At 43.3% G+C, this 27,768-nt stretch overlaps 1 protein-coding gene across 1 annotated transcript in view; it reads left to right on the top strand.

Annotated features, from left to right (window-relative positions):
- Positions 1–27,768, top strand: part of CACNA2D3 (calcium voltage-gated channel auxiliary subunit alpha2delta 3) — a 781,884-nt gene that overhangs the window by 664,226 nt on the left and 89,890 nt on the right. Inside the window, exons 28-29 of the mRNA XM_057705866.1 lie at positions 26,507–26,568; positions 27,662–27,706. Of these exons, the coding sequence (XP_057561849.1) occupies positions 26,507–26,568; positions 27,662–27,706 (107 nt within the window). The remainder of the gene's footprint in view (positions 1–26,506; positions 26,569–27,661; positions 27,707–27,768) is intronic.

Below are 27,768 nucleotides of genomic sequence, written 5' to 3'. Positions count from 1 at the left end.
ATTGTTGATATGTATGTTCCTATTACCATTTTCTTAATTGTTTTGTTGTTGTTTTTGTAGGTCTTTTTCTTCTCTTATGTTTCCCGCTTAGAGAAGTTCCTTTAGCATTTGTTGTAGGGCTGGTTTGGTGGTGCTGAATTCTCTTAGCTGTTGCTTGTTTGTAAAGCTTTGGATTTTTCCATCGAATCTGAATGAGATCCTTGCTGGGTAGAGTATTCTTGGTTGTAGGTTCTTCCCTTTCATCACTTGAAATATATCATGCCACTCCCTTCTGGCTTGCAGAGTTTCTGCTGAGAAATCAGCTGTTAACCTTATGAGAGTTCCCTTGTATGTTATTTGTTGTTTTTCCCTTGTTGCTTTTAATAATAACATTTCTCTGTCTTTAATTTTTCTCAACTTGACTAATATATGTCTTGGCGTGTTTCTCCTTGGATTTATCCTGCTTGGGACTCTCTGCGCTTTCTGGACTTGGGGAGCTATTTCCTTTCCCATGTTAGGGAAGTTTTCAACTATAATCTCTTCCAATATTTTCTCAGGTCCTTTCTCTCTCTCGTCTCCTTCTGGGACCCCTGTAATGCTAATGTTGGTGTGTTTAACATTGTCCCAGAGGTATCTTAGGCTGTCTTCAGTTCTTTTCATTCTTTTTTCTTTATTCTTTTCTGCATCAGTGATGATCACCATTCTGTCTTCCAGGTCACTTATTCGCCCTTCTGCCTCCGTTAATCTGCTATTGGTTCCTTCTAGTGTATTTTTCATTTCAGTTATTGTGTTGCATATCTCTGTTTGTTTGCTCTTTAATTCTTCTAGGTCTTTGGTAAACTTTTCGATCTTTGCATCCAGTCTTTTTTAAAGTCCTGGATCATTTTCACTATCATTATTCTGAATTCTTTTTCTGGAAGGGTGCCTAAAACCTCTTCATTTAGTTGTTTTTCTGGGGCTTTATCCTGTCCCTTCATCTGGTACAAAGTCCTCTGCTTTTTCATTTTCTCTGTCTTTCTGTGGCTGTGGTTTTCAGTTCTGCAAGACGAAATACTGCTGATACTGCTTGATACTGCTGTCTGCCCTCTTGTGGAGGAAGCTATCTAGGAGGCTCGTGCATGCTTCCTGATGGGAGGGACTGATGGTGGGTAGGGCTGGGTGGGTGGAGCTCAGTAAAGCTTTAATCCAATTTGGTGGGCAGATTTGGTGGGCAGAGCTCAGTAAAACTTTAATCTGCTTGTCTGCTAATGGGTGGGGCTGTGTTCATACCTTGTTGGTTGTTTGGCCTGAGGCCACCTAGTGCTGGAGCCCACAGGCTCTTTGGTGGGGCCAATGGCGGACTCTGGGAGGGCTCACACCAATAAGTACTTCCCAAAACCCCTGCTGCCAGTGCCCCTGCCTCCTCGGTGAGCCACCGGCAGCTGCCCCCCCACCTCTGCAGGCAACCCTCCAACACCAGCAGGTAGGTCTGGTTCAGCCTCCTATGGGGTCATGGCTCCTTCCCCCTGGGTCCTGGTGAGCACATTTTTTTCTGTGCCCTCCAAGAATAGAGTCTCTGTTTCTACAAGTCCTGTGGAGTTCCTGCAATCAAATCCCGCTGGCTTTCAGAGTCTGATTCTCTGGGGATTCCTTCTCCTGTTGGTGGACTCCCACGTTGGGAAGCCTGATGTGGGGCTCAGAACCCTCACTTTAGTGGGTGGACTTCTGCAGTGTAACTGTTCTCCAGTTTGTGAGTCACCCACCCAGCATTTATGGGATTTGATTTTAACACGATTGCGCCCCTCCTACCATCTCATTGCGGCTTCTCCTTTGTCTCTGGATGTGGGGTGTCTTTTTTTGGTGAGTTCCAGTGTCTTTCTGTCGATGATTGTTCAGTAGTTAGTTGCAATTCCGGTGCTCTTGCAAGAGGGAGTGAGTGCGTGTCCTCCTACTCCACCATCTTAATCCTATCTGAATCGGAACTTTTAAAACTCATAGAAGACTCAGAAAGTCTTAGGCACGTGGTGCTTTACTTGGAGACCATCATGAATTCCTCCTCCATTTCAGGAGTGGAACTATTATTTTCTGTGTCTTACTGAAGGAAAACCTGAATCTTAGCGAGGGTAAGTCACTTGCCAGAGATCAGTTTGTAAGTAGTAGAGGTGGGGCTTGAGCCTGCATTGCCTGATTTCAAAGCCTTTTAACTCCTATGTTCTTTTATTGCATCTTATTCTTCCCAGTCCCTTACCCTTCATCAGCAAAGGAAGGGCCCTAAAAGAGACTTAGCTCAGACACAACAGACTTGGTAGAAGTAATCTGCTCACCCCTACCCAGCAAGACCTCTGCCCTTGTAGGTCTCCATTGCCCATTGCTCCTCGGGGCCAAGGGCCACCAAGAGAAGAGGGCAGCCTGCCACCTATTGCTGTGGCTACGGACTAGGAAAGTGTCCTGGGGCCAGACGTACAGAAAGCAGGGTGCTTTGTGCATGGAGCTAGCGCTAATCTGGTCCATCCCCAGAACGGCGCTATCAGTGAGATCTTGGCTGTATTTGTCATGGCTGCTCCCCTGTTCAGAAGCCGCCCCCACAGGCCCTCCCTCTCTTCATCACTGGGCAGGAAGGGGAAAACTCCCTTTGATCTCTAGACCGGTAGCAGGAAAAGCATAGCATTTCATGGGCCTGCTCCTGCCCCTCTGCCAGGAGGTTGTTTGGACAGCCACATGAACAGAGTTCCTTGGACATGATGGCTTTAAAATATCCAGACTCAAGACAGAGGAGGACGGCCTGGGAGAAAGTAGAAGGGTCACGGCCACTGCCTTCACAGTGAGGGATTCTCGGTCATAATGCAGAGGAGAGGATACTGGGACTCAGATCTGAGCAGATAAGCAGCTCCAAAAGAGGGCAGAAGATGGAGAGGATGGAGGCAACCTGACCGCCCTCCCACTGCGCAGCTGGCCTTCCAGAGTCAAGAAAGAACCATACGCTTGCCACATTGGTTTACAGTCACCATCTGCAACTCCACACCCCTAATAAAAGGTGTCGGCCTGGAAACAGATCGGCTAACTTTTGAGATATGTCCATAGTTTAAAAAGTAAGACAGGTAGCTCTTGGGAGACTGTGGCTGTTTTCTACTTACCCTCCTTCAGAAAGGAAAGTTTTCAAGTCAAGTAATACTGAATTGGGAACATTTGTCTTTTAAAAATATATTCAACTTCCCTGTAGTATAGTATACTTTGATGTATTAAAACACAGCTCGCCCCACTCAAATTACTGCTTCGGTGCCTATTGCTATAAAATTAAACTATTCCTTGCTGATATTTTATTAAGCTCCACCAGCATTTCAAACGCAGACATCTCACAGAGCTTCGGGCCATATGTTTTATATGCTGTCAGGGTGAACTCTGACTTTAGTCCGTAAAGCCCCCTTCCCCCATATCTTTATACAGTGCAGCATTTTCAAAAACTTTGCTACAGGCTACACCCAAATTGTGGACTGTGGGAAGTAAATATCTCTGGTTGTGTGGGTGTGAATACCTTTAAAAAAAAAAGAAAAAGGTTGTTTTATGAAAAGATCTTGTTTCCTGGACATCACTTTTGCAGTTCTTCTGTTTGATGCTATTATTTTCTCACCATTTTGGGGGGTGCACATTTGGGGGGGGTGGAATTTTTCTGAAACCATATGCGGAAAAGCATATGTATTTATGCACAATGAGGTCAGCTCTCCAGCAGGGAGCTAAAGGTACCTGTATGTTTGCATTTTGAAAAATCGATGGCTGTAGCCGTAAATGCCCATCCTCTTCACAAGACTAACTTTGTCATTTAATAAGGGAGATTATTTCATAGATTTAAAACCATTTAACACATTTAAAACTTGATAAGACAAGGCAATCCTGGTATGTTTCCTGTTCTCCAGTGATTAAAGCAAATCGAACGCTGGGACTAGGGGAGGTTTTCCGTGGTACAAGTAATGCCGTGAATGTTTCTCCTGGTAATGCAATTAGGAAATATTGGCCCCAGTTAATGTAACTTAAACAAAACATGTTGTCCTCGTCAAACTTGTTCAAGTTGTTAAACAGGCAAAGCCTTGTCCAAAAAGTTAAAAAACAGGGGCATATAGTGTTTCCATGGAAACTCTGTTAAAATACTGATTTGTGGGTATGATCATAATCAGCCCCATAATCTAATATGACTGAATTAAATGAAAAAGAATCTCAGTTATGAAGTAAGCCCCCTGTGCAGAAGTGTTCTCACACATGCAGAAAACATATGGATCCTGACGGACATTATTTTCAAACTACTTATTGGCGCAGGGATAGAGCGTTAAGACTTTGGTTTTGTCTGTTGGGTTTTCTCCCCTTGATTCAGTGTTCATCACTTTTTTTTTTTCTTGTTTCTTTTTTCTTTTTCGTTCATCACTTTTTTTAGTGCTGGCATCATGCGGGGGAGCAGTAACTAAAGTCTTGATGACATTTGGATTTTTTTAATGTGTATCATTGCTCCCCACACAACACCCCATCATTGTTTTCATTGTCTTTTGTGACAAAAGAAGATAACCCACGATATTTAACCACTTGTGGTACGTTATGAGATTAGGTTTTATTAAGGTAATAAGTTCTTCCCACTAATGGGATCTTGGTGGCAGATCTATTCTAATCGAATTTTAACGATTCAGCTTCAAATAGATGGCTTTGACCTCTAGAGGAAAGGGCCCCATGCCAAGGGTTGGGGTGAGTGTCCCTGGGGCCCTGGGCAGAGACTTCAAGGATGTGTGCTGGCCTCCCCTCCACACAGTTCCTTGGCTCAGTGTGCACCTGTCTGGGCTGTAGTAAAAATGGAAACTGCTCACCATGAGATAAACTTCAGCCTGGTGCCATGGCAAAGACAGCTGTCTTTCAGCAAACCAGCTTGATTTATTTGGAAATCGTTCCACTCAGAGACAATCACAGGTGGTATTAGTGGGATCAGTTTCCTTCTCGAAAACCTATGTCTTCGGTCATGTATGTACGTCAAATGGGGTTTACCGTTTGATTATTAGCAAGAGCCCAGCAATCATTTGTACCTTATCTTGGCATCCTAAAGCATCTGTAGAAAGGCTCTGTGGCAGGGCAGTGACATGGGAATGCTTCCCTGAACAGGTGTGTCTGTACATCTCATACCAGTGTAGTGTGGATGTGTGGGGCATGGGTTCTAAGGTCACAGCATGCCTGAGACTTAGTTTCTGGATGGAGACATGCCAAGCAGAGTCAGACAAAGCTCAAAGGTTCAGACTCTGACCCACGAAGCAGAGACTGACTTCTCCCTATGTTCTCCCATACACCTCCCAGAGCAGTTTTGCCTTCCAGGTGTGCACACCTCTTCTTACTTGGACATAGAGAGGAATAAACAATGAGAAAAATAGGTTAGGCCTGAGAACTGTGCCAGGAGCTTGAGTCTACTGATTATTTACTCCCCTTAACATTCCACTTTTATTTCTAATTAGCTTAGTTTTATAGCAAAGCAATGCATGAACACAGTTTTTAAAAATTAAATAGTACTAAAAAGAAGCTTACAAAGAGAAAAAGCAGGCCCTTGACCCACCACTCCCCCTCCACTCCCAATCCCTAGCTAGTCCCTTCCTAGAGGCAACAGCTTCCCCCTCTCTCGGCAGCTCTATTTCTCATTAGCGAGTCAGGATTACTGGGTTTTATTTAATATCAGACATTACGCATTTACTTCCTTTAATACCCGGTACTTTGGATTTCTTACACCACCTCTTCTTGCCTTCTCACTATTCCAGCAACACAGCTGCACGCCTATCTCATAGTTTCTAAATAATTACATAGTGATTATATTATTAGGCCCATCTATGTATATTCCCTACTGTGTTAAATTGTATGCTGTTGTGTATTTTCTTTTTTATCATATTTTTCCCTGGACTGAAAGATCCCTGTGCCTGTTTATTTGCTTAGTTTTCCTTCAACCCATCCCTATTCCCCCCCTAGTGTTTCATCAGATACCTCAAATGCCTATTATGACTATTTCCTAGTTTTTCAGTTTTCTGCTTATTTCATTATTCTTTGGAGAGACCTTGCTCCCTGCACTGGCTGCCATCCTGTTCCAGTCTGAACAGTTGCTCTCCAGGCCTGCTGGGCAGCTGTCGTCCTACGTTTTCCCTTCACCATTTTCCTCTGTTGTAGCCCTCCTTCTCCTAGACCCACATCGTCTTTTTTTTTTTCTGACTTAATTCCTCATTTTTCTCACATTCACCAGTAGTTTTCTTAGAAAGGGTGATGAAGTGTTTTCAGCCCTTGTAGCATTAAAACACCCAAATTCTGCTCCTCTACATAATTATCATGTGGCTGGGTATAACATTCTGCACTGGAGATCATTCTCCCTCAGAATTGTGAAGGCATTGCTCCATTTTCTTTTGACTTCAGCGTTACTGTTAAAAAGTCTGATGCCACTCTCATCCCTTTGATATGACCAGATGTGCCCAGTCTCCTTCCCAGGAGCTTTTAGAATATGCTTTGGGTCTCTAGAGTCCTGAAATATGCTGATGTTGTGCGTCCCCTCACTCACCGTGCTGGGCATTTTGCAAGCTCTTCTGATTTAGATATGAAAATCTTCAGTTCTAGGAAATCTTCGTATGTTATTTTTCTAAGTCTGTTTGTTTTATTTATTTTTCTGAGAGACTTTCTTTTTCCAACTTTTTTCTGCTCTTAAATATGTTTATTTTGACACTTTTAAATTTCTAAGAGTTCTTTTTTACAGCAGCCTTTTTTTTGTTGCAAGGACACAATGCCATCTTTGATCTCTCAGAATATATTGTCTAAAGTTGTTGGGTTTTTTTTTCCTGCTGTTTGTGCTATTAACTAAAACTCATTTTTTTTCCCGTTAGTTTTTGTCCTTCTTTTTCATGTTTAAGGCTCCCCACAAACTGTGTAGCCTAACTTCTTATTTAGCAGTGAGGCACTAAAATGCTGATTGAAAATTTCCCACTAATGGGGTTTACTGTTGGGTGAATCAGTGGGAACCCAGCCAGTTTGGGGAATGGGAATACACTAGCAACTGTAAGGCTCACTATTGAATGAAGAGAGGTACAGAAGGGGAAGAAAGTGTGAGGAACCATTAACAGCGTGAAAGAAGATGCATGTAACTCTTCCAGTTGATGAGAAAAAACAAAAGGGTAATTTAACAAAGAAAAAAAGCAGGTTCATGTGCACTAATGCCTTGCTCCAGAATACCAAACAATAATGACAGTGGCTATGTGACTTCAGGAGAACTGGCTCCAAATCTAGGAGAAGCAAGGGTTCTGCCCAACAATTGGAAAAAACACCTTGCCTTGCTCTCTTCTCCAGTGAATGAAAAGAATCCAATCCTTTCTTAAACACTTGAAACAAAGGAACAGATAAAAGGTAAGAAATGCAGCTTTGGAAGCAGATGACGTTTATTAAAAAAAAATTCCTGGGACTGTTTAGTCCCCAGCTGAGATTACTCTTAAGGAACAGAGCTCTAGGGTGAATGATCTTCAGCTGTAATTGTAATACTCTGTGGATAAAAATAGTTAAGCATTGTGAAAAATTAATCCGCCTGTGACTGAAGTGCACAGAAGATGATTAGAGTTACCTGGAGAGCCTTAGGCATCTCTTTGCTGTTGCCTGCTCTAAGCTGTGACAATTCAAGGAGGATTTCAATGTTTTGTTGTAGGATCAGTCGGTAAGAGGGGAAGGGGAGGGATAGTGAGATAGTTCCAAGGGAACTTTGTGGATCTGAGAGCCTGTTGCTGGGGAGGGGACAGTAAATTGCTGACAGAAGGGTCATCATTAATCCTTTCTGGGGCCCCATGAGGAGTGTGATCTTCACTCCAGGGGTTATCATCACACCAAAGCTAACAATACTTGAGTTCTCACCATGCGCCAGACGCTGTGCTGGACCTGAGTTTATCATAACAGCTTTCACAACCAAGCGGAGGGAGGTTAAACGCTGGGTTCTGACGCTGAGCCCACCGTTACTCTGTGCTGCCTCTTGACGTTTTCAGTAGACTAAAGGCACAGGAAAAGGGTGCAGTGCTAAGGCAAACCTAAGAGACACAAAACAAGGAGCACAAAAGGCTGTAGCTGGGACTTGCTGGACAGGGAGAAAGGAAAGGAATTGCAGAGTCAGGCTGGGCTACCCATGCAGGGTAGGGCTTTACAGGAGTCGCTGGGGCATTTTTGCCAAAAAACCTGCAGGAGAATATTGTGTCTGTGGGATAGCACCATGGATCCACAGCATCCTGTGTGCTAGGTATCCCCCCAGATGGCCTGGTGCGCTGGGGAAGGACCTACTCACAGTGCGGAGATGGCGGAGACCTAGCAGTGTGCAAAGGGAGTCTTCGTTCTGACTGTACCCCATGAAAATAGGAGTTCCTCAGTCTATCAGTCAGGACTTTGTCCTAGGATCAGAAGCTACTCTAGGTATTCCAAGTACAAAGGACTTGAGTACAGGAAATCAGAAGCTTTTACAATCACTAAAGGGTGGAGAGATGTGGGTCAAGAAGCATCCATGCAGACGGCTCTTAAGAACTCACATGGGAGCTGCTTCAGACTTCACATCTGCGAGCACATCTGCCTTCAACTGCCTCCAAAGCCACATGGCCTCTGTCTCTTTGCTGCCTTCTAAATCTAGCTGCCAACTCACTCTCTAGTTGACAAACCCTAATCTAAAGCCACACATGGGGGAGATTCTGGGAAATGCAGTCTAGCTTTTCCTCTTCAATGCAGGATAGGCCTCCTAAGGAGGAGGTGATGATGTCAACTTGTTATCACCAAATACCCTGGAACTTCCTATAACTTCAAGTTACGATGACATTCTATTTGTACCACTGCCCCTCCCCACCATGCCCACCTTTTTTTTTTTTTTTTTTTTGGTTGTCTTGGTGATGGGGTAAGATAGGAAACTTTTTTTTTTTTAACCTGGGAAAGTTTAGGTATGTTGTGAGCCTAAGGTCCATTCCAGGTGACCTCCTGAGAGCCTGACAAGCTAAGTGGTTCTCTCACTGTATCAACTCATACCCTGCTTCAGTAAAAACTGCAGGATTCTTGATAATAGTCCATGAGAAGAAATGCGAATACTCCTGAAAGGTTAGCAACCAGGCCTTTCACGGGGATGCACGTGTTTGCCTTCTTCATTATCCAGTGCGGTTACTGAGAGCAATTAAAGGGCTTTGAGTGTTCAACTGACCTGGGAAAAGGTACCATGTTTCCTATTATAGGAAACATGGTACTGTGAGCCCCAGCGTGGTCATGCTGGCCTGGCGTCACTCAACGATGGCCATGGTTGCATGGGGAGCTCATTGGGTGGATGGTGAGGCTCCCTAGGGAGGAGTACCAGGATTCATTAGTTATGCTTGACGTGAATTCAGGAAGGGCAGCATGCATGCCAGAGATTGGCCCTGCATGTCAGTGACTGTATTTGACTGTCTGCATGGAGGTGTTTATGTGATGGCTCTCTGTACATGAAGGTAAGTTGCCCATCTCCCAACAGAGACACCAACCTAGACTACAGCTATATTTGTCAGGCTGCCATCCATTGCAAGCAACAGAAATCAAACTCAACATCACTTTGAGCAAAATCAGTAAATTAAAGGAAGCTAATTATTTGATTGATTGGGGTGGGTGGAAATTCATTGTTTTTTTAACTAAAAACTCCAAAGCTATATCTGGCTTCAGGTACAGTTGGATCCAGGGCTCAGTTGAAGTCACTGGGGCTCTTACTCTCTTGTTTCACTTGTCTTTGTGTTGGCCCCGCTCTCAAGCAGACCCTCTTCATGCTGTGCCTCGAGCACTCATCTGATCAGCTTGGCAAACTCAGTGGAGAAAAGCCTCTTTCCTCAAAGTTTCAGTTCAAAGTGTGGGTAGGTGCCCATCACTATGGCGGAGGAGGGGAGGATGCATTCCTGTGCCTGTGGGGTGGGGGGCAAACCCTACGCAAACCATACGGACTGAAATTGGAGGCAGGACATGTCCCTAAAAGAAACAGTGTGGTTGTGGGTAAGGGAAGTGGGGTTCCTCAACCACCCCCCCCCCCACAAAAAGGGGGGCATGCATGCCCAGCTGGCAAAAGCAACAGCTGTATGTTATTCCAGCCCTGCTGGAGGTAGAATGCGCCTGGGCCATCTCTGAATCATCTCAGTCAAGTTGCTAGCTTCTTTGGACTTCTAGTTACTCATTTGTGTAGTAAGTAGGTTGGGTTCACTTGTCCACTCCACCATTCCAGCTCTAAACGTGTGCAAATATACCCATCTGTGCCACCAATGGACTGCAGTGGGGTCAGAGTCCATGAGCAAAATTCTCAGCAAGTGGATGGGTTACTCATTTCAGCCCTCCTTGTACCGTATAGCAGGAAAAAGCAGCCTGAAAAATCTCCCAGTGTTTTCGGTCGGGCTCTCAGAAAAATTCAGAATGAGTTTTGAAGGGACACACTCCACAGAAGCAGCCACGGTCTCTGCCACAGACAAACCCATCCTGTTGGATCCTAGATAGAAGATTTCTTTTGCCTGCCATTCTCTTGGAAACAGGGCCCCCGCCAAACTCATCTGGTGTACTATGCGCTGGGTAGAAGTAGTGGTTTTTACGAGGCATTATTCATGTCTCGTCTACCTGAGGGCCACCCCAAATAATGTTTCTCTAGCTATTAAAGGCTTTATCATGCATGAAGCCTCTCTAGTATTTTCCTTTAGGGGAAAAGAAAAAGATTCCTCTTGAAGTTTACCACCTCCAGCGGCAATTTGCTGCCCATTTCAGGGCCATGTTAAGTGGTTGGCACCTGAAAAAAGGGCAGTCTTTTTCTTTTAAGTGCAGCCGGAAAATGGGAGTCATACGTGAAAGTAGGGGACCAGGAGAAGTATTTCCATGCGGCCGTGGTAGCTTTCTTGTTTTGTTGTGAGCTGGCAAACTTCATCATGCTCAAGCAGTGTTTTGTCAAATTTCTTAAATGCTGAATGTGGCACTGGCCCAAATGAATGTAGATGTTATTTTAGTGCTAGGAGAGATTTATTTTAATGTACAGATGCAGCCACTACAAAGGCCCCTTCTAATCTACTGGGAGCTCTGTTCCTTGCTCCTTTACTCTCTGTAGCCCTCCTCCCCATTCCAGGGAAAGCTGGTGTATGCTGTGAAATTGCCGTTTCTCTCCTTCCCTCTTCAGCTCCCAAGGCAGCAACATCAGTGCTGACGATAATTATAATTAAGATGCCTTGTGCAAGAAAAAGCAATTTGCAAGGCTTCATTCCCTTGCACAGCTTGGGATTCGGAGACAACTCTGCTTGATAAAAGAAAACGCATTAGCAACAGAGCGCACTTGCCCAGCTCCAGACTCAAGCAGAGCAGTCCCAAGAGAAGCATTTCCTTATCTAGGACCTCTGTTCTCTCAGCACAGAAGGAGCTGTTCCTTTACTGCTCGCCTCCAAGATGGGAAATCCATCCGTCGCGCTGAACCTCTGATACCAATATTTTGCACCTTGGTTGAGGCCAAAATAAACGGGAAGGGAAGCACAGAGGAAGCTATGGCAACATGTGGGGTTTGGCCCAGCCGAATCTATGCTTTCAAGGCAAGACAAAGAGGGGAGCCACAGCAAAAGCTAGGGGTGTGCAGGGATGGGGGGAGGGGTGGTGACGGTAGGGGGTGCCCACCAGACTCCGTGGCAGAGGAGAAACTGAAGTTAGGACAGTTTTCACTCCTATCTCACCTAAGGATCCCTCTTTATGATAATTTGGAATATTTCCTTTCCTACCCCAAAATGAGATGCATAGAAAATATAACCTGTTTCCCTACATACTGCCCCCCCCCAAAAAAAATCTATAGAGTGCTTCCACTATAATATCAAGAAATAAAGGGAGCGTAGTCTATAGGAGGGTGAAATATATTTTAGTGTGTAAATGTTTGCGCACAACTGTAAGAGGCAGAAGGAAGTGGCCAGACGCTTGCATGGGATCTCCGTAAATGCAGTGGATGCTGTATGGACCTCTCAACCACAAACCGTGCCTCCTTGGTGAAGGGATTCTCTGAAATAGTCAAATTTCGGGCAAAACAGAGTATATTCATCTCTTTCACAGGAGTGAGGTTACATTTCTAGAAATTTTCACGTGCAAGACACACTTTGTATTTGGATGTAAAGCTCAGTTCAAGGCCTTCCCATGGGTCATGCTTTCTAAGCACATCACTTCCAGGCAGAGCACTTGAAGCCCTGAGGGGCATGGAACCGTTCTCTGTTGGGGGCTGTCTCGTGAATTGTAGGCCTTCCAGTTATGGTGACAATCAAACTACAAACTTCCAGAACAGCCCCCTAGGGGGTGATGCAGCCCCATGGAGAACCACGGGGAACATGCGCAACAGGCTCCTGAGTCAGGCTTGTGGGCTCAAATCCCAGTTCCATCAAGTCCTAGCAGCTGTGTGGCCCTAGTGAAGTCACTCAACCACCTGCAGCTTAATCTTTAAAATGGAAAAAAAAAGTCTTCTCCCTGAGATTGCTGCAAAGTTAAGTGGGATAATGTTAGTTGGGTGTCTGGCCCATAGTGTGTGCCCTGTGTGTCCTCTGTTATTGAAGCCAGCTCCTGCAGCCCTGTGTCCTGGGCCATTTCTTTTCCCTGTTATCTGCCTCCGTAGAGACAAAGGCTGTTGTCTCCGCTCCAAGGTGGGTACGGGTTTCCTTTGGGCCACTGCCTTTTTTCCAAGGAGGCTTCTCTTCTATCTTCTTTCTTCAGTGAAAGGCAGCAAGCACGAAGGCCTGGAGGTGTTGAAAATTGCCAGGAGCATCCGAGGAACTCTTTTTAGGCTGCAAAAAACTGATCAGTTCACAGGAATTGGAAAGAAAAATTAAAATATAAAGCAAAATGTATGAGAAAATATGTAGATTTACCAGTCTCATATTAAGCAGATGTTAGTCTTTTCTACAGGGATAGGCTCATTAAATACCTATTCTTTTCGATTAATTTTAGGTGACTCCCTTTAGTTCATTCATTTAGGTATTTGTTTTTTAACTTCTCTGAAGTCATGAAGAACTGGGTTCAAATACTACTTGTGCTAGAATCCCTCCCAGCTTCTAAATCAGAAATGTTTATCATGTGTCCTCTGGGTTGATAACTTAGAAACCTCCGTGTCTTCAGAATTAAAACAGAGGTGACAGTGACAATATCTACCTCTGAGGATTTTATCAAAACTTCAGATTTCACAAACTCTCAGCAGAGGTGCGAACGTTCTGGGTAGTTGTGATTACACCAGGTCCAGCTTGTTTAAGTTTTAGCCAAAAAGATAAAACATTCCACAGTGGTTTGAAGCCCAAGGTCCTCGCAGGTAATATGGAATCTACAAGAAGTCCAGGCCAGGAAATGAAATGAATCTGGGGCCTCTGATAGAGGGATGGCAGCTCCTTAGCACACAGATTGGTGCACAGTGTATCAGTCTTGGAAAACCTATGTGGAGACTCAGCTACAGGTCAGTGCCATGCACAGCCTCCTTGTTTTAGCACAAAGTGGCCCTAGAGTCAGTCAGCAGCCCCCTGGGCCTTACTGACAAGCAGGCAGGGAGCCTCGGGCTGAGCCCTCTGTCTGTGGCCTGGGGCAGCAGTTGCAGGGCTGGCAGAGGCCAAGCTCCTGTGTCTCAGGGTAGGAGCGGGGAAAGCTGACACCTGCGAGGACATCCCAGTTCAGGTCTTTACCCTGGGCCACCAGCACTCTACCTTCCCTTGGATTCTCTTCCCTTTCTGTTCAGATCATCTTTCCCATGCCATCAGTTTAGGGGGCTGGAGGCAGGGTGAAGAGGGAAGAAACTGGCCCACAGTTGCCATATTGTCCTTCCAGCCCTGAGAATCCTCTGGGCCTCAGCTTTTGAGACTCAGAAATCCAGAATTGACTCCTTTGTTCTCCGAGTTCCTCTGTGCCTCCCTTCCCCGAGGCCCTAAGCATGGAATGCTGTAGCTGAGGGAGTGGAGAAGAGCCAGGAGGTGCCAGGAAACTCTGGGAAGAATGTTGGTTACAACTGTGTTTCAAACTGTCATCCCTCAAAGGAAGCACCAGAGGCAACTGATTAACCGCCTAGTGCCTGGAATACAGTGCATTTTCTTGTTCAGTCACTCAGTCAGTCAGTCAGTCAGCCTTTACTGAAGGCTGCTGGGCACCAGGGAGCCTTTGGAGAAGGGAAAAGTGCCTGAGTTGAGGGGCACAGACGTCAGGCAGCCTGGCTCTGTCTACAGTGGTATTTACTCTGCTGAGAAGAATTTGGACTTCCTGCCAAATCAGAGAAGGAAGCACCTACCCTATCCCCACCGCCCACCCTGACCCCACACAGGAACACGACCAGTGCAGTCTGTTCTGAAAGCCAGTTCAGGAACCCAAATAAGAGACTCAGGTATGGCCAAGTATGTGTTTGAGAGCAATTGTTTCATGACGAAAGATGGTTTTTCCATCCTCAACATCTGCCTGATTAAATTATGGGACAAAACTGGTATCCTTCTCCCCATGGCTAATTCCCAAATATCCCAAACTCTTGAGATTCCAGGAGGTAGGAGGAAACAAAAAACAGGCTTGATTACTCCAAAATGCTGTCCCCACCTCTCATTAATACTTCCCATTCGTTTCTCCCTCCCTGCCTATAACCACCTTGTGTGCAGCTATTGTGGGAGGACCTGGTCCCAGGTCTGCCACAGCCTGGCACATTGCCACCCAGGTATTTGACTTTGGAATGGGTGTCTAGATGGCGAGAGGGAACCAGGCCCAGTGGTGTGCTGGTCTTGCCTTTCCAGGCTGCCTTCGCACATGAGCACACTCATAAGCACATGGTCTTCCCTTGGCTGTTTCTGTTGTGGTTGTCCTTTCCATGCCAAATGAAATGGAGACATTGGATAGAGATTGGGATAATGCTCTTGTTGACCCAGCATTAAGGGGTCAATTCTGCTTCTGAGGAGCTAGCCCCAGAATGATCACCAGATTTTGTCTGAAGCTCCTTGTTAGGTCCTGCTTGTTGTCTAATAAAGACTAGGGAAGTGTACCTTCTTCACTTGAATTGGCCATGCAGATGGTCTTGGAGTTCTCAGACACTTCAAGCTGATTCCCAGCTTGGGATTTTGCAAGTGGCCCAAAATGCAGTCCCCACCCTCCCTCTTCACCAGGTCACTAGGTCCTTATGAATTCCTACTCATCCTATAGATTCTGCCTCTTTATTGAATACTTCCTTAATACTATCTTCAAAGAACTGTAATTCCAAGACATGCCTGGTAAGCAGAGAAACATGTTTCATGAAATAATTCATTTACAAGCAAAACAAAATATGCTGAAATTTACCAAGCTAAAATGATGGACCCTTGAGGTTGAAAAGGTGGACAGTATCTGACAAGACGCAGATGAGATTGATGTGCCAATGGGAAAACTCACTCAGTCAGGATTAAAAACCAGACTACATCTTACCATCCCATCCCAGGTGCCCCCTGCTGGGTGGAAGGCCATCATCTCTCCCCTGGTTGAATGAATGCTACCAACTCCTAACCAGCCCATCACAAAAACCATATAGCCCACCACCTTTACCTGCAGATATTTCCAAAGCACGGATCTGTTCACATCTCACATTTCACACCTGCTGAGAACCTTTTCATGACTCTTCATTTCCCTCAAGACAGAGACCAAGATACCTGGATGGCAAAGGTAGGTCTCCTGGGAGAGAAAACTGTCTGAGAATAGTTGACATCACCATCAGCACAGCATCAACCACCTGGTCATTCCTTTGACCTGAATCATAAGTACCTGCCTGGGCTGGACACTTCTCTAGGTAGAGAGAATATAGGTTTAAACAAACAGCCTCTGCCCTCCAGGAGCTTAACACTCAGTAAATAATACATAATAAAATACATAATAAAAACTCAGTAAATAATACATAATATAATTTAATGCCAAATATAGATCAATTCTTTCATAAAAATAAAGCCGGTTGGACTATTGACAAGCAGACCATCAGAAGAGCGCTTAGACCAAGGAAAACCAGGTTTATTCCCTATCTCAGCGAGGGAGAACACACCCCTGACAGGGTCTTACCGAGTGTCCCGGAAAGGGAAGTCGGGCAGATGTTGATAGGGTTCTGGGGTCTGGGTGGGTCTCTCAGTGTGGGGATCTGATTGAGATTGGGTTACTTTAAGACTGGTGTACCTCTTGAGTCCTGATAAATCAAAAGTTGTTTGATAAGTGAGCGGTTTCCCTAGTTGAGCCCTCTCTAACTCTTGATCAGTCTGCTGTTCAGAGAGTTGATTTAGGGGAAGTTTCTCAAGTAAATCATGAAGTATTTTTACTGGCTTATAGCCTTATCTTTCTGGGCAAGAATTTCTTGGAGTCAGTAGTAAAATTATGAAAGTCATGCTGATGGAGGCAACCTTGGTTTCCAGTCCTGATATTTCGCAGCAGAGCACGAGCTATCTCAGTGCTCTCAGGGCTAAGCATGCAACAAAGGTCACCCCAGGTTATTGCCTGGGATGTGCCAGGTGACCCTCAGTGTAGGGTTGCCAGTTTTAGCAAATCAGAAATATTTTATCTGGCTATCAGAGTGCTATGAATTTTTCAGTGAATGGTCTGTGTATTAATTCTAGATTTTCAGCTTCTCCTGCAGCATCAGAATAACTTGCAGGATCCAGAAGATATTCCCACAAGGCAACAGCTGAACTGAGCTGAGCTGCTCCCTTGACACCAGCACAGGGTAGTCTCTCATTCACCACAGTTCCCACCCAGTCCTGGAGAGATCTGAGCTGTGGGGGGTCTGGAATGGACTCAGGCTCCCTAGGGTGAGCTGGGTGTGCTTGGACAAGTCCCTTTCCTTCTCTGTGCCCTGGAACACGAGCTGGAGAATCAGTAACTGGACATCTTCCTCCAGCTCCATGAATTGTCCATATGGATTTTTTTTTTATTGATGTATAGTTGATTTACAATATTGTGTTAGTTTCAGGTGAATAGCAAAGTGGTTCAGTTATATATAAATATATTTTTTCAGATTATTTTCCATTGTAGGTTATTACAAGACATTGAATATAGTTCCCTGTGCTATACAGTAAATCCTTGTTGCTTATCTATTTTATGTATAGTAGTTTGTATCTATTAATCCCATATTCATATTTTATCCTTTCCCTTCCTCCCTTTCCCCTTTGGCAGCCATAGTTTATTTCCTATGTCTGTGAGTCTGTTTCTGTTTTGTATATAGATTCATTTGTATTATTTTTTAGATTCCACATATGTGATATCATATAATATTTCTCTTTCACTGTCTGACTTACTTCACTTAGGGTGATATTCTTTAGGTCCATCCATGTTGCTGCAAATGGCAATATTTCATTCTTTTTTTATGGCTGAGTAACAGTCCATTGTGTGTGTGTGTATGTGTGTGTATCACATCTTCTTACACCAATCGTCTGTGGATGGGCACTGATTTATTTCTATGTTTTGGCTATTCTGGATAGTGCTGTTATGAACCTGGGGGGTGCATGTATTTTTTGAATTAGTATTTTCTTTTTTTGTAAGTAATATACCCAGGAGTGGAATTGCTGGATCATATGGTAGCTCTATTTTTAGTTTTTTAAGGAATCTCCATACTGTTCTCCATAGTGGCTGCACCAACTTACATTCCCATGTGGATATTTTAGTGCTGCTTTGCATTAAATACAGTCATCAACATCCAGCTCAGAGGTGTTTGGCAAATATATGTGACCATTCTATTACAGGTTTTGAAATGTTTGGAAATCTGACCCCTGATTTTGTTATAATCTCTTTGGTAACTATTATTAGATGGTGACCTAATAATAGAAATTATTAACTGGGGAGCTATAATTTGGAAACTTATAATTTTCTTAATGGACATTGATTTGCATAACCCTGATTAAAATACGATGAAGCCTGAGGCTTAAATGTTTTATTCTGAAAGTTTGAAAGGATGGGAATTGACTCTAAAAATTCATTGGCTTGAAAACCTTATTGAAATAATATTATTTGAAGAGTTTTGTGAGCATAAAATGATCTGACAAAAACTATTCGATGCCAGCTCCAGTGGCCTCAGAAAGCTGAGGGAATATAGGTTTCTTCAGATGAAGTCTGGAAAAATGCTTCCAGATTACCTCAGGGGTGAAAAGAAAATTATTATTCCATTCCACGGCCCTGCTAATTCTTTTCAACATGGATTCTGTCAAGTAATTAGAATCTAAATGGAGGAAACATTCATAATTGTCATTTATTATACTTTACCAAAGGTGACTGCTCCCAAGAAGCTCTGACAGGACAAAAACAAAGTGATTATGAAAGAAATGTGTAGGTGAATGGATCAGGCCTTCCTACACACATTCCCAGAAGCCAGTCGCAGACAGTGGGTGGGGACGGTTCCAGATTAAAATAGGCCTCTGCAGCTATGAGTCTTCAAAGAAAATCTTCTGCTATCGCGTTGTCAATCGAGTGATAATGAGTCCCGCTTCCCTCCCTCTCTCTCACCACAGACATGTATCATGTAGCTCTTTGTTACTTAAAAGCATGTATAAGAAAGATTACCCCACCTCCACCCCAATACCACAGGGTGTACTTCAGAAGGAAAATATGCAATCATTTAGGGGGTTATATTTAAAATACCTCCTCCCCTTTTATCATTGTATTTCTTCATTTGGCATAGGCTAAAATATGAGGTGTTGCCTGCTGCTGTGAGAATGTTGGGGGGTTTTTTTTTGTTTGTTTGTTTTTCCCCTAATTTCTGAAATAATACCATACCTGGGAGATTAATGTTCAGGCTTTACCAAGATTATAATAAACAAATATGGCTTTGATCTAAATATTTTTCAAAAGGTTGTTGCTGATCATTCTCCTTCCCCGATAATCTTTTAAGAAAGCCTTTGGACTTGCCAGTCTGACACCCAGGGGGACATAAATGCAGCTGCCTTTCTTCCCCCTCATCTCCAGGAGGATACTCTGTTCTCAGTTTCACCCAAATTAGTCCCAGGATTTCAGTTGTCTTTTTTGTCCAACATTCCATCATGCAATTCATTAAAATCTTCACATGAAATATTTAACAGATGAGTTATGTCATAATTCACATTACGGTTTTAAATTGTTATTCATGTGGTAAGTCGTTTATCCCAGACTTTAGCAGACCCCTGGAATGGGCTCGTATTTGATGTAAGGAAGGTTAGAGTTCTTTTCCTCAACACTCCAGGACAGTGGCCTTTTTCCAAACCCTCAGTTAATCATGAACTATTACCCAAAAAATGACACTGAGATTCATTCTACTTGCAATTAACTGTTTTGAAAACAAACAGAAGAAAACATTTAAACAAATGTGGCTTGGCTAACAGCTATTACAGTTGACTGTTAATTAAGGCAAGTTGTAATGCAAACGTGCCCGGCCTTGTTACTGTCACTGCTAGCAGTTGTTGCTGTTGGGCAGAAAGGAGTGAAAATTCAGGGACTCTGTCAGAGGGGGGCTGAGGACAAGGTGGGAGACATTAATGCAGCTGTGTAAAAAGAACCACTACCCTGCTTGAGAAATATGACCCGTGAGGAGCTCATTTTCTGGTTGAGAGAATGTATGGCCAGCACTTACTTGTAGAATTCGGGTTTTAAGAAAACTTGTCCCACTCCTAAGTGATGAAATACAAAGGAAATCCTTAGCACGTACTTTATTTATTAACTTATTAGAGTTTTATTTTCTCTAATAAGGATACAGTTTTCTACCATATCCCTACCCATGGATTGGAATCTATTAGAAGAAAACACTGCTGTTTGTGGGCCAAGCCAGCCCAAGGGAGCTCTGGGATCTGATTTTCTGCCTGTGCACTGGAATGAAATAATTCTCCCCATGCTGCCAGCAGTGGCCAGTCAGTTGAGAAGCTTTGTGACCAGGTAGCCTGGCTGATGAGCATGTGGAGCTGACAACAACAGTATCGGAGACAATAACCCTCCTGGATTCTGTGCTGACCTGTCTAATCTTGTCTTGAGTGTGTGTGAATAATCACAATTCCAAAAGGGGAGAGTGATAGGATTTGAAGAGTGGAGCACACCTTTCATCAATCCTAAAGGGAAAAAAATCCATTTCAAGCTTGTTCAGCTGAAAAAAATCTTTTTCCTGCTTCTGTTTTCTGCTTCATTTTGCCAGTGCTCACACGGCGTTTTCCCCCCTTCTAAGGTATTATAATTTTGTAGAGTGTTTACCCACCAACATTACATCCTAAGGGACCTTGGTAGCAGTAGACAATATGGATTTATCATGGATGAATTTTCTGTTCAGTGTCAATATATTGGCATGAAAGGTGTACTTGGTGGTGAAATACAAGCATAAAGGATTAAAAACTAGGAACAAATTATCACATGAATATTGACAACACTGTCAAACCTTTAGAGTATCCTGATACACATCCTTTTATTTTGTATCATTTATCCCTATCCCACAAAGGTCCTATTCAGAAGCTAGAGCCAATGTGACCCTCTTTGTAGACACAGAGAAGTGAAACGATGTACCCAAGGGCACTCAGCTATCTTAGAAACAGTATTCACAACCAGAGCTCTTGGTAAACATTTTCCTGGTTATAATTTGTTGATGGCGGCAGGATTGTTTTTCTGTCTCCTGGATGAGCTCTCTATGTGCATGTGAATATATCGCATGGCTGGAGGACTGGGCAAATGGAGGTAGGGGTGTTTGTGTGAGCTTGCGTGCCACGCATGGTGAGCACTGTTTTACAAACCGGATTTGTGCTCCTAGGGGTATGTTGCAAGTTGAGGCCAAGCCCACAGAAAATTATTTCTAAATGAATACAATATGAAAAAGTTATTTTATTTCTAATTTTACATGTAACGTTCTTTGGTGAGTCTTGGATTACACTTGAATGCATGTCTATTAACCTGATATGAGATGCATGCATGATTTCATCTTGAATGTATTTGAATATAATAGCACTGGAAATGTAATTTGTATTCTCAAATTTTATAAAGCAAAATAAATAAATCTTGAGGGTGGTAGCCACATTGAGCATATTGCATTGATTTCTTTGGGTTTCTCTCAAACTAATTACCAACTTCCCCTTGCAAATCCAGGTCTTCTCACACAGGAAGGTCTATCTGCTCTAGATCCTGCCTACCTAAGTCATCCTCATTTCTTCCACCTCCAGGGAGTGGGTAGCATGGACAGGTCTGTGGGGAACATTACCTTTCATCCTCAAGGAACACCAGTCTCCAGTTCCTCTCCATGTTCCTTCCTGTCATCAGTGATGACTGTGCAGTTAAACTCTCTGTGATGATGAAAGTGTTCTGGATCTGTTGGGTCTGGCACAGTAGCCACTAGCCTCATGTGGCTATTGAGCACTTAAAATGTGACGAGTAGAGTTAGGAACTAAATTATTAATTTTATTTAATTTTGATTTAAATAGCCACGTGTAGCGAGTGACCACCAATTTGGACAACATAGGACTGGAGCATTTGAGATTAGCTGTCAGTCGCAATTCCAGTGCACTAATCACCGACATTCTGCCAATGAAGTGCCTGTACATCTTGGTGCTTGGATGATGCTCTGTGCTTGACTCTGTCGGCTCCAAGTATCCTGAAGTATGATCTTCTCTTCAGTGATTTGACTGCCCTCCTCAGGCCTCCATCCCTGGCTGTTGCATCCCTCATGTCTTCATCTCAATACATTCACCACCTAGCGTGTACCTGGCTTCTGATAAACATGAGAGGAAGAGAGGGAGGGGAAAAAGTAGGTAGGAAGGAGGTTAGAGAGTTGGGGAAAGAGGAAGACTGGAAGGAAGATATTTCATGGAAGCTCTGTGGTCTGTATTGCTGAGCTGAAAATCTGTAGTCAAGCCCTCTTTAGAGTATTGAGATATGTTACAGGAACAGTAACCTGACTAATTTAAACTAAGTTTTGAAGTGTCTATGCTCCAGATGCACGGATATTTCACGTGAAAGGCTCTGGGGCTCTTTGGGATAACAATTCTCATGACAATGATTTTGCTGTTTTATTGGTTTCCAAAAGCCATCCCAGTATCTTAGGGTCATTGTCCTTGGAGGCTCATGCAATATTGGCATGCTGGGAAGGATCCCAAGGGATACTTTTTTCTTCATCTGTTCTGCTCCTGGGAGGGGAGTAAGGAACCACCAGATGCAGTCATGGAAAAGGGACTCTGTCCCCATCCTTGTGTTGAAAGTTCCTAGCAGGGAGCCAGGGAGCCTTTGTAATCAAATGGAAGTGAAGAGCACTGTGAACTCCAGGAGAAATATGTTGATGATTTTCTGGACTGTCTAAAAAATTTCAAACCCCAGGAATGGTGTTTTAATTTTCTTCATTCTCTTTGGGACTTGGGTTTCGCTAAAGCATTTTCGGTCCTTGTTTTTCTCATTAAATTAGCAAGATTGACTTGAATCAGAGTATACCATTATGGCTTGAAATGTTGAAAGAACAAATTAGATGGGCATGACAAATATCTCAGGTTCATTTTGGATATGTGGGGGATGGGGGAAGAGAAGGGAACTTGCTGCAGTAATGATTTTTTTTTTTCTGATAAAAGATAAAAAAAGGGGAAAAAAAGGAAAAAGAAAAACCTGGAACAAAACAAAGGAAAATAGCGAGAGGAAGCTAAATTTCTGTTTGTGGAAGCTTGTATTTGTTTTTCTGAATAGAATTAGCCATAGGATGTTTGTGGAGGGGAATTTTTATTCTGGTTTTTTGAGGGTTTTTTAGTGTTTGTTTGCTTGTTTGTTTCTTTTTACTTTAAATCAATTTGTACTTAAGATGTAATTAGCCAAATACACCCAGTGGCTATGGCTGCCTAACTCACCTCACTCTCCCGTCTCCCACTGTCTGGGCCATTTCCCTAGTACTTCCTGTTCAAGGTTTTCATTGTGGACTTTCTAAAATACAGATCTGAAGTCCTTTCACTTTTCTACTTGAATATCTTAAATGGCTTCTCAGACCCTAAAGCAGGCGTCAGCAAACTCTTTCTGTAAATGGCCAGATAAGAAGTATTTTAGGCTACGTGGGCTATTCAACCTCTTTGCAGCTACTCAACACTGCCATTGTACAGACAATATGTAAATACATAGGGGTGTCTGTGTTCCAATAAAACTTTATTGACAAAAAGAGGCTGAATGAGGCCCTTGGCCCAACTTCTGGCCTACAGGATACTCTTCAGGTGTGTTGGCCTGACATTCAAGACCGCTTGCCATTTGACCTCAGCCTGTGCAACAATCTCCCCTACTCCCATTCTTTCAAGCCTCAGAAGACAGTATGGTCCTTTAAAAGGCCCCATCTTTTTGCCTGTGCTATTTCTGCACTTGATTCTCATCTTTCTTCTGTTCTCACTTTTTCTATGAATCGGATCTCCATGCTTTATCTTACACAAAGTTCTTGTCAACTCCCCCAGGCCAGTCTACCCCATCCTCTGTGCTCCACAGTTCTCTTTTTAAGACTTTGATGTTGCTTTTACCATGTGGCTACTCCCCAGATAGACTCTGAAGGAGTACGTGGTCTCACTCCCCTTAGTACCCAGCTTAGAGCTTGGCGTAGAAAATGCCACTGAACAAATGGTCATGAAGTTGACCCACTAATGGGCTTGTGAATCTCTTAATCATAGATAAGTATATTAACTTGTAGGTGAACACACTACAGACCTAGAAGGGGGAAACCATGGGCCAGAGTTGGTGGTGGGAGTGTGGGCAACAAAAACACAGCCAGGGCAAAAGTGAGCAGATCTGTTATAATCAAGACTGTCTGGGAGTCCTTTGGCATCGACCTCATAGCCGAGACAGGGAGTGAGTGAGGAGTGAGGGAAGCAGTGTCTAGTTTAGGGCATCAGGACCAAGGAGAGGATGCAGCCTGCTGGAGGGAGATCAGAGAGAAGCAGCCTGCATGATTAATGGGATGGAGGGACTGACTCATGAGGCAAGATTAAAGCACTCTGAGGAGCTGGGGTACAGACCGAAAGGGGCAGATGATAGCAGGCTGCAAGTATGTGAGATGAATAAACACCCAGGAGGGAGCAGCTAACTTCATTAGAGAGGTGAAAATGGGGCCTCCATCAGAGAATGGGAAGAGTGCTCAGAAAGGGCACGGGTGACTGCTGGGGGAACTCAGTAGACGATGGGTGGGCCAGGGGCAGCTCTGGGTTGCTGGGACTAGAAATACCATGAAGAGGTCACCGTGGGGTGACTCTTTCAGGGAACCCTCTGCTTTTATCCTGTTGAGTCTTGAAGCCTGCCATGGCTGTTGACCTTGGCCTGCAGAGATACACACTCGTTTTCCTCCCTCCTCTTAGATACCAGTGATTGAATGTCACAGAAATTTGGAGGCCTTCTGCTCTGAGGTCAGCTTTCTGCCATCCCTCCCTGCATTTGGTAGAACCAGAGATACTTGCTTCAAGCCCCTTCTTAAGTCCAGGGCAGGCTCTCATCTGTGCCTCCTGGTGGATCTGACCAAAAACCCAGCCAGCACCTTGGTTTACAGCTTTCTCATCTGGCTCATCTCTATTAGGGACATGGCTTGTCGTCAGGCATTCTGGAAGACAAGATTTATTTGAAACTGTAGTGAACAGCCTCAGGCTTCAATATCAGCTTCCCTCAGGTGTTCTCTGATATTTTCTCTAGGGCTAGGAAGAGAAGCTTATGCTGTAGTCTGACCAAATGGCCCATATCATGGTAGGTCCTCCATTCCCAACTTCCTATCTATAGTAAGGCCTGTGGAGTAGCCATGCTCAACCCCACCTGCACATTCAAATCACCTGGGGTGCTTTTTAAACATACCCATACCTAGACTCCACTCCCAGAAATTCTGATTTAAATGGTCTTAGTGTGTAGGGGGAAGGCACCCGGCATCAGAACTTTTTCTTGAAGTTCCCCAGACGGTTCTAGTGTTTTGAGAACTACTACTGAAACCCTTTATTTGTGTACGATTATAATTCACACTGATGTTACTCTTCTATCTATCTATCCATCTATCTACTGACTATACTGTCACCTAACAGTTTTTCTAAAAATGCAAGAATTTACTATTGATTCATCTATGTGCTTGGCACCCTGCTGGAGGCAGGGATCCAGTGGGGAGCAAGAACATGTCCCTGTCCCTAGGGAGCTTATGGTCCAGAAGATGGAGGACACTTAGGGCAAAGCAGGATGAACCCAGAGTGCTGAAATGGTGTGTTTCAGAGACTTCCATTCTGCATGTTGCAGTCATGCTTAGCTCTAATCTTATCTGAGAGTCTGACATTCTAAGTGCAAAGGGAGAGATGAGTCTAAGTGTACATACCCCAGTTAATTTTGACGCTCAGGTCTTCTTCCAACAATTTGTTTAGGAAGTAGAAATGCACTTGGTAGCATATTACCAGGGTATTATAAGAATAACAGCCCAAGACCTTCATGAATCTGCAAGTTCCTGACAAGAATGTTAATCCAAGGTGGGAGGTGGTGGGGGGCATCTAACATGGTGGCAAAAAAAAAGTATGTTAGTGAACTTGGTTTTTGTTTTTGTAATTGTGTATTTCTTTTGATAGGTTTTATTACAGAGATTGAAGTTGCTATAGGTATTGCAGCAAAAGAACAAAAGTGTGGAAAGATAGAAAACAGTACTGGTGGTATGCAGATATGGCAGAAATTTGCAGAAGTTGTGTGCAATGGACTGAAGTTCACAAAACTGTCCAGGGGTAAATGGTGTCCCTTGGGAAGTGCAGTGTTTCCAGCACAGAGTCTCATTCTTTTTTTCCACCTCCTTTAAAGTTTTCTCATCGTCTGATGAGCCTTTTTTCCCTGACTTGAGTACTTTCTAAAACAGTTTCAAGAGTTACTTTTTTTTTTTTGACTTCATAGAGAGAAATATTGTGAGCTTGATCATGGCATAGTTCTAAGGTTCCACCGAATTATTCTTCCCAAAGTTTCAAATCACTTTCTTAACCTCTTTCCATTTCTGTACATTTCTCTCGCTGGAAGTATTACTCACTGTTGCTTTAGGGAACTTTCCACAGACAAGCAAAGAACTATATGATTCCTCTAGAATTCCTGGGGAGAGAAGATCAGTGAGATGTGGATACTAGGGGCCAGTTAAACTAAGTCACATCATGGCCAAGTGACTCACTTCCAATCACCAGCCTCATGACAAGTACTTTTTGAATTTCGTATCTCAAAAACACATACAGAGTACACATTTTAAGCATGCAGGTTCATACAATAATGACAGAAACGGGAACTCTGAAGAAACCGTGGTCTTCTGAATGTCCTTTTTATTTCCATTCCTGCTTTCATCTGTGCTGGGGAGGGTGGTGACCACACGTGTATAAATTTTAGAAACAGTCAAGTAACATCTCTCCAAAGAGCCATCTGCACTGTGCTCAGTTTGTTCTGTCTAGAGTCCTGTGAGTACAGGTAACCTTGAGAATTCCTTACCTGAAAGATACAATGTCTTAGTTGTATGCTTCACTGTAAATTTAGTTTTTAAGTGTTCTTATCTGATATGCTTACATCAGCATCTTGCCTTGACAGATAATTTTCAATGATAATCTTAAATAACTGTGTAAAGAGATCTCTAATGCCTTGTTTTATTTATAATTTGTCCCAGCTGTAGGCATTCAGATGAAACTTGAATTTTTCCAAAGGAAGTTCTGGACTGCCAGCAGACAGGTAAGTTATAATCAGCATGTTGAAGCATTAGCAACACTGTTATTATACAGGTGTTCACATTAGAGTACCCGGAGCCTAAAAGTGCCAGATTTCCGATGAATGTTTGTAAAATGAACTGCTGGGCTGCTCAGATTACCTTTCATTTCACTGCAAAATAAAGGGCTGACAGCATGTTAGACACCACATGCTGGGAAAGCAGGGAATTTGCTCCTGCAAACAGTTGCAATTGTGAGATCAAAATAGTGACCTTTTAAAAGAGCAGTTTTTCTTCTAAGTATCAGGGACTTTTGTGAATTTTCATAGTGACTCTTTTCTAATCTTGTGACGCCCTGTTATTTATTTGTGAATCTCTTTATTGCAGTTTTGAAGGCTTTTGCATAACTAGGTTAGACAAAGCATGCATCTGCCTTCTTTGGCTGAGGGCTTCTCTGCCTTGGATAATCTGGGAACATTCTTTACTTGTGCTATGCATTCTGTACTAAGTAATCTCAGTGGTATTTGTTCAGTAATTCAGCAGAAATGGCAAAACATACGTTGCCTCCATCTGTCCAGTTCTAAGTGTTGAGATGGTATATCATTTCTTAAATGAAGATACTTTAGGAAACAGTGTACCAAGAACTGAGACAGGAGTTTTAAAAAAAGGTCACTGGGGATTAATTTAAAATTAAATAAATACATAATTATATTTCCTGTTACTCAAAGATTTGAGATCTTAAAAAGATATCAGTATTGCATGAAGCATAAATTAAAATGGACAACATAAATTACAATGAAAAAGAGCCAGGTTACTGCCAAATTGTTTTTTTTTTTTTTTTTAGAACTTTTATTGAGATATAATTGACATACAATAAACTGCATGTATTTAAAGTGTACAGTTTGATACAAATTGTCTTTTATATTACTATTTGGAGCTGGTACTCATCCTACAGAGCATGGGCAGATTCATCTGGAGCATTCCCTTTGGATGAACTTTGGTATTTATGTAACAGGCTAGGACTTTGATAAGCTGTCCTTGAGTAACTAAGTGGCAGCCATAGCAGACACTGGTGTGTCCAAATGACACGTTTGCTTTTGTTTCCCCCTCACCCCACAGTGCGCCTCTCTGGATGGCAAATGCTCTATCAGCTGTGATGATGAGGTATGATGGCCTCCTGGCCCTGTATCTGCCCTGATGGAGTTTGGGGCAGCACAGGTGGGGAT

This window comes from Hippopotamus amphibius, chromosome 13 (genome assembly GCF_030028045.1).
Source record: "Hippopotamus amphibius kiboko isolate mHipAmp2 chromosome 13, mHipAmp2.hap2, whole genome shotgun sequence".
NCBI classification, from domain to species: domain Eukaryota; kingdom Metazoa; phylum Chordata; class Mammalia; order Artiodactyla; family Hippopotamidae; genus Hippopotamus; species Hippopotamus amphibius.
The sequence above is the reverse complement of the archived record's forward strand: the minus strand, read 5'-3'. Positions and strand labels throughout refer to the sequence as shown.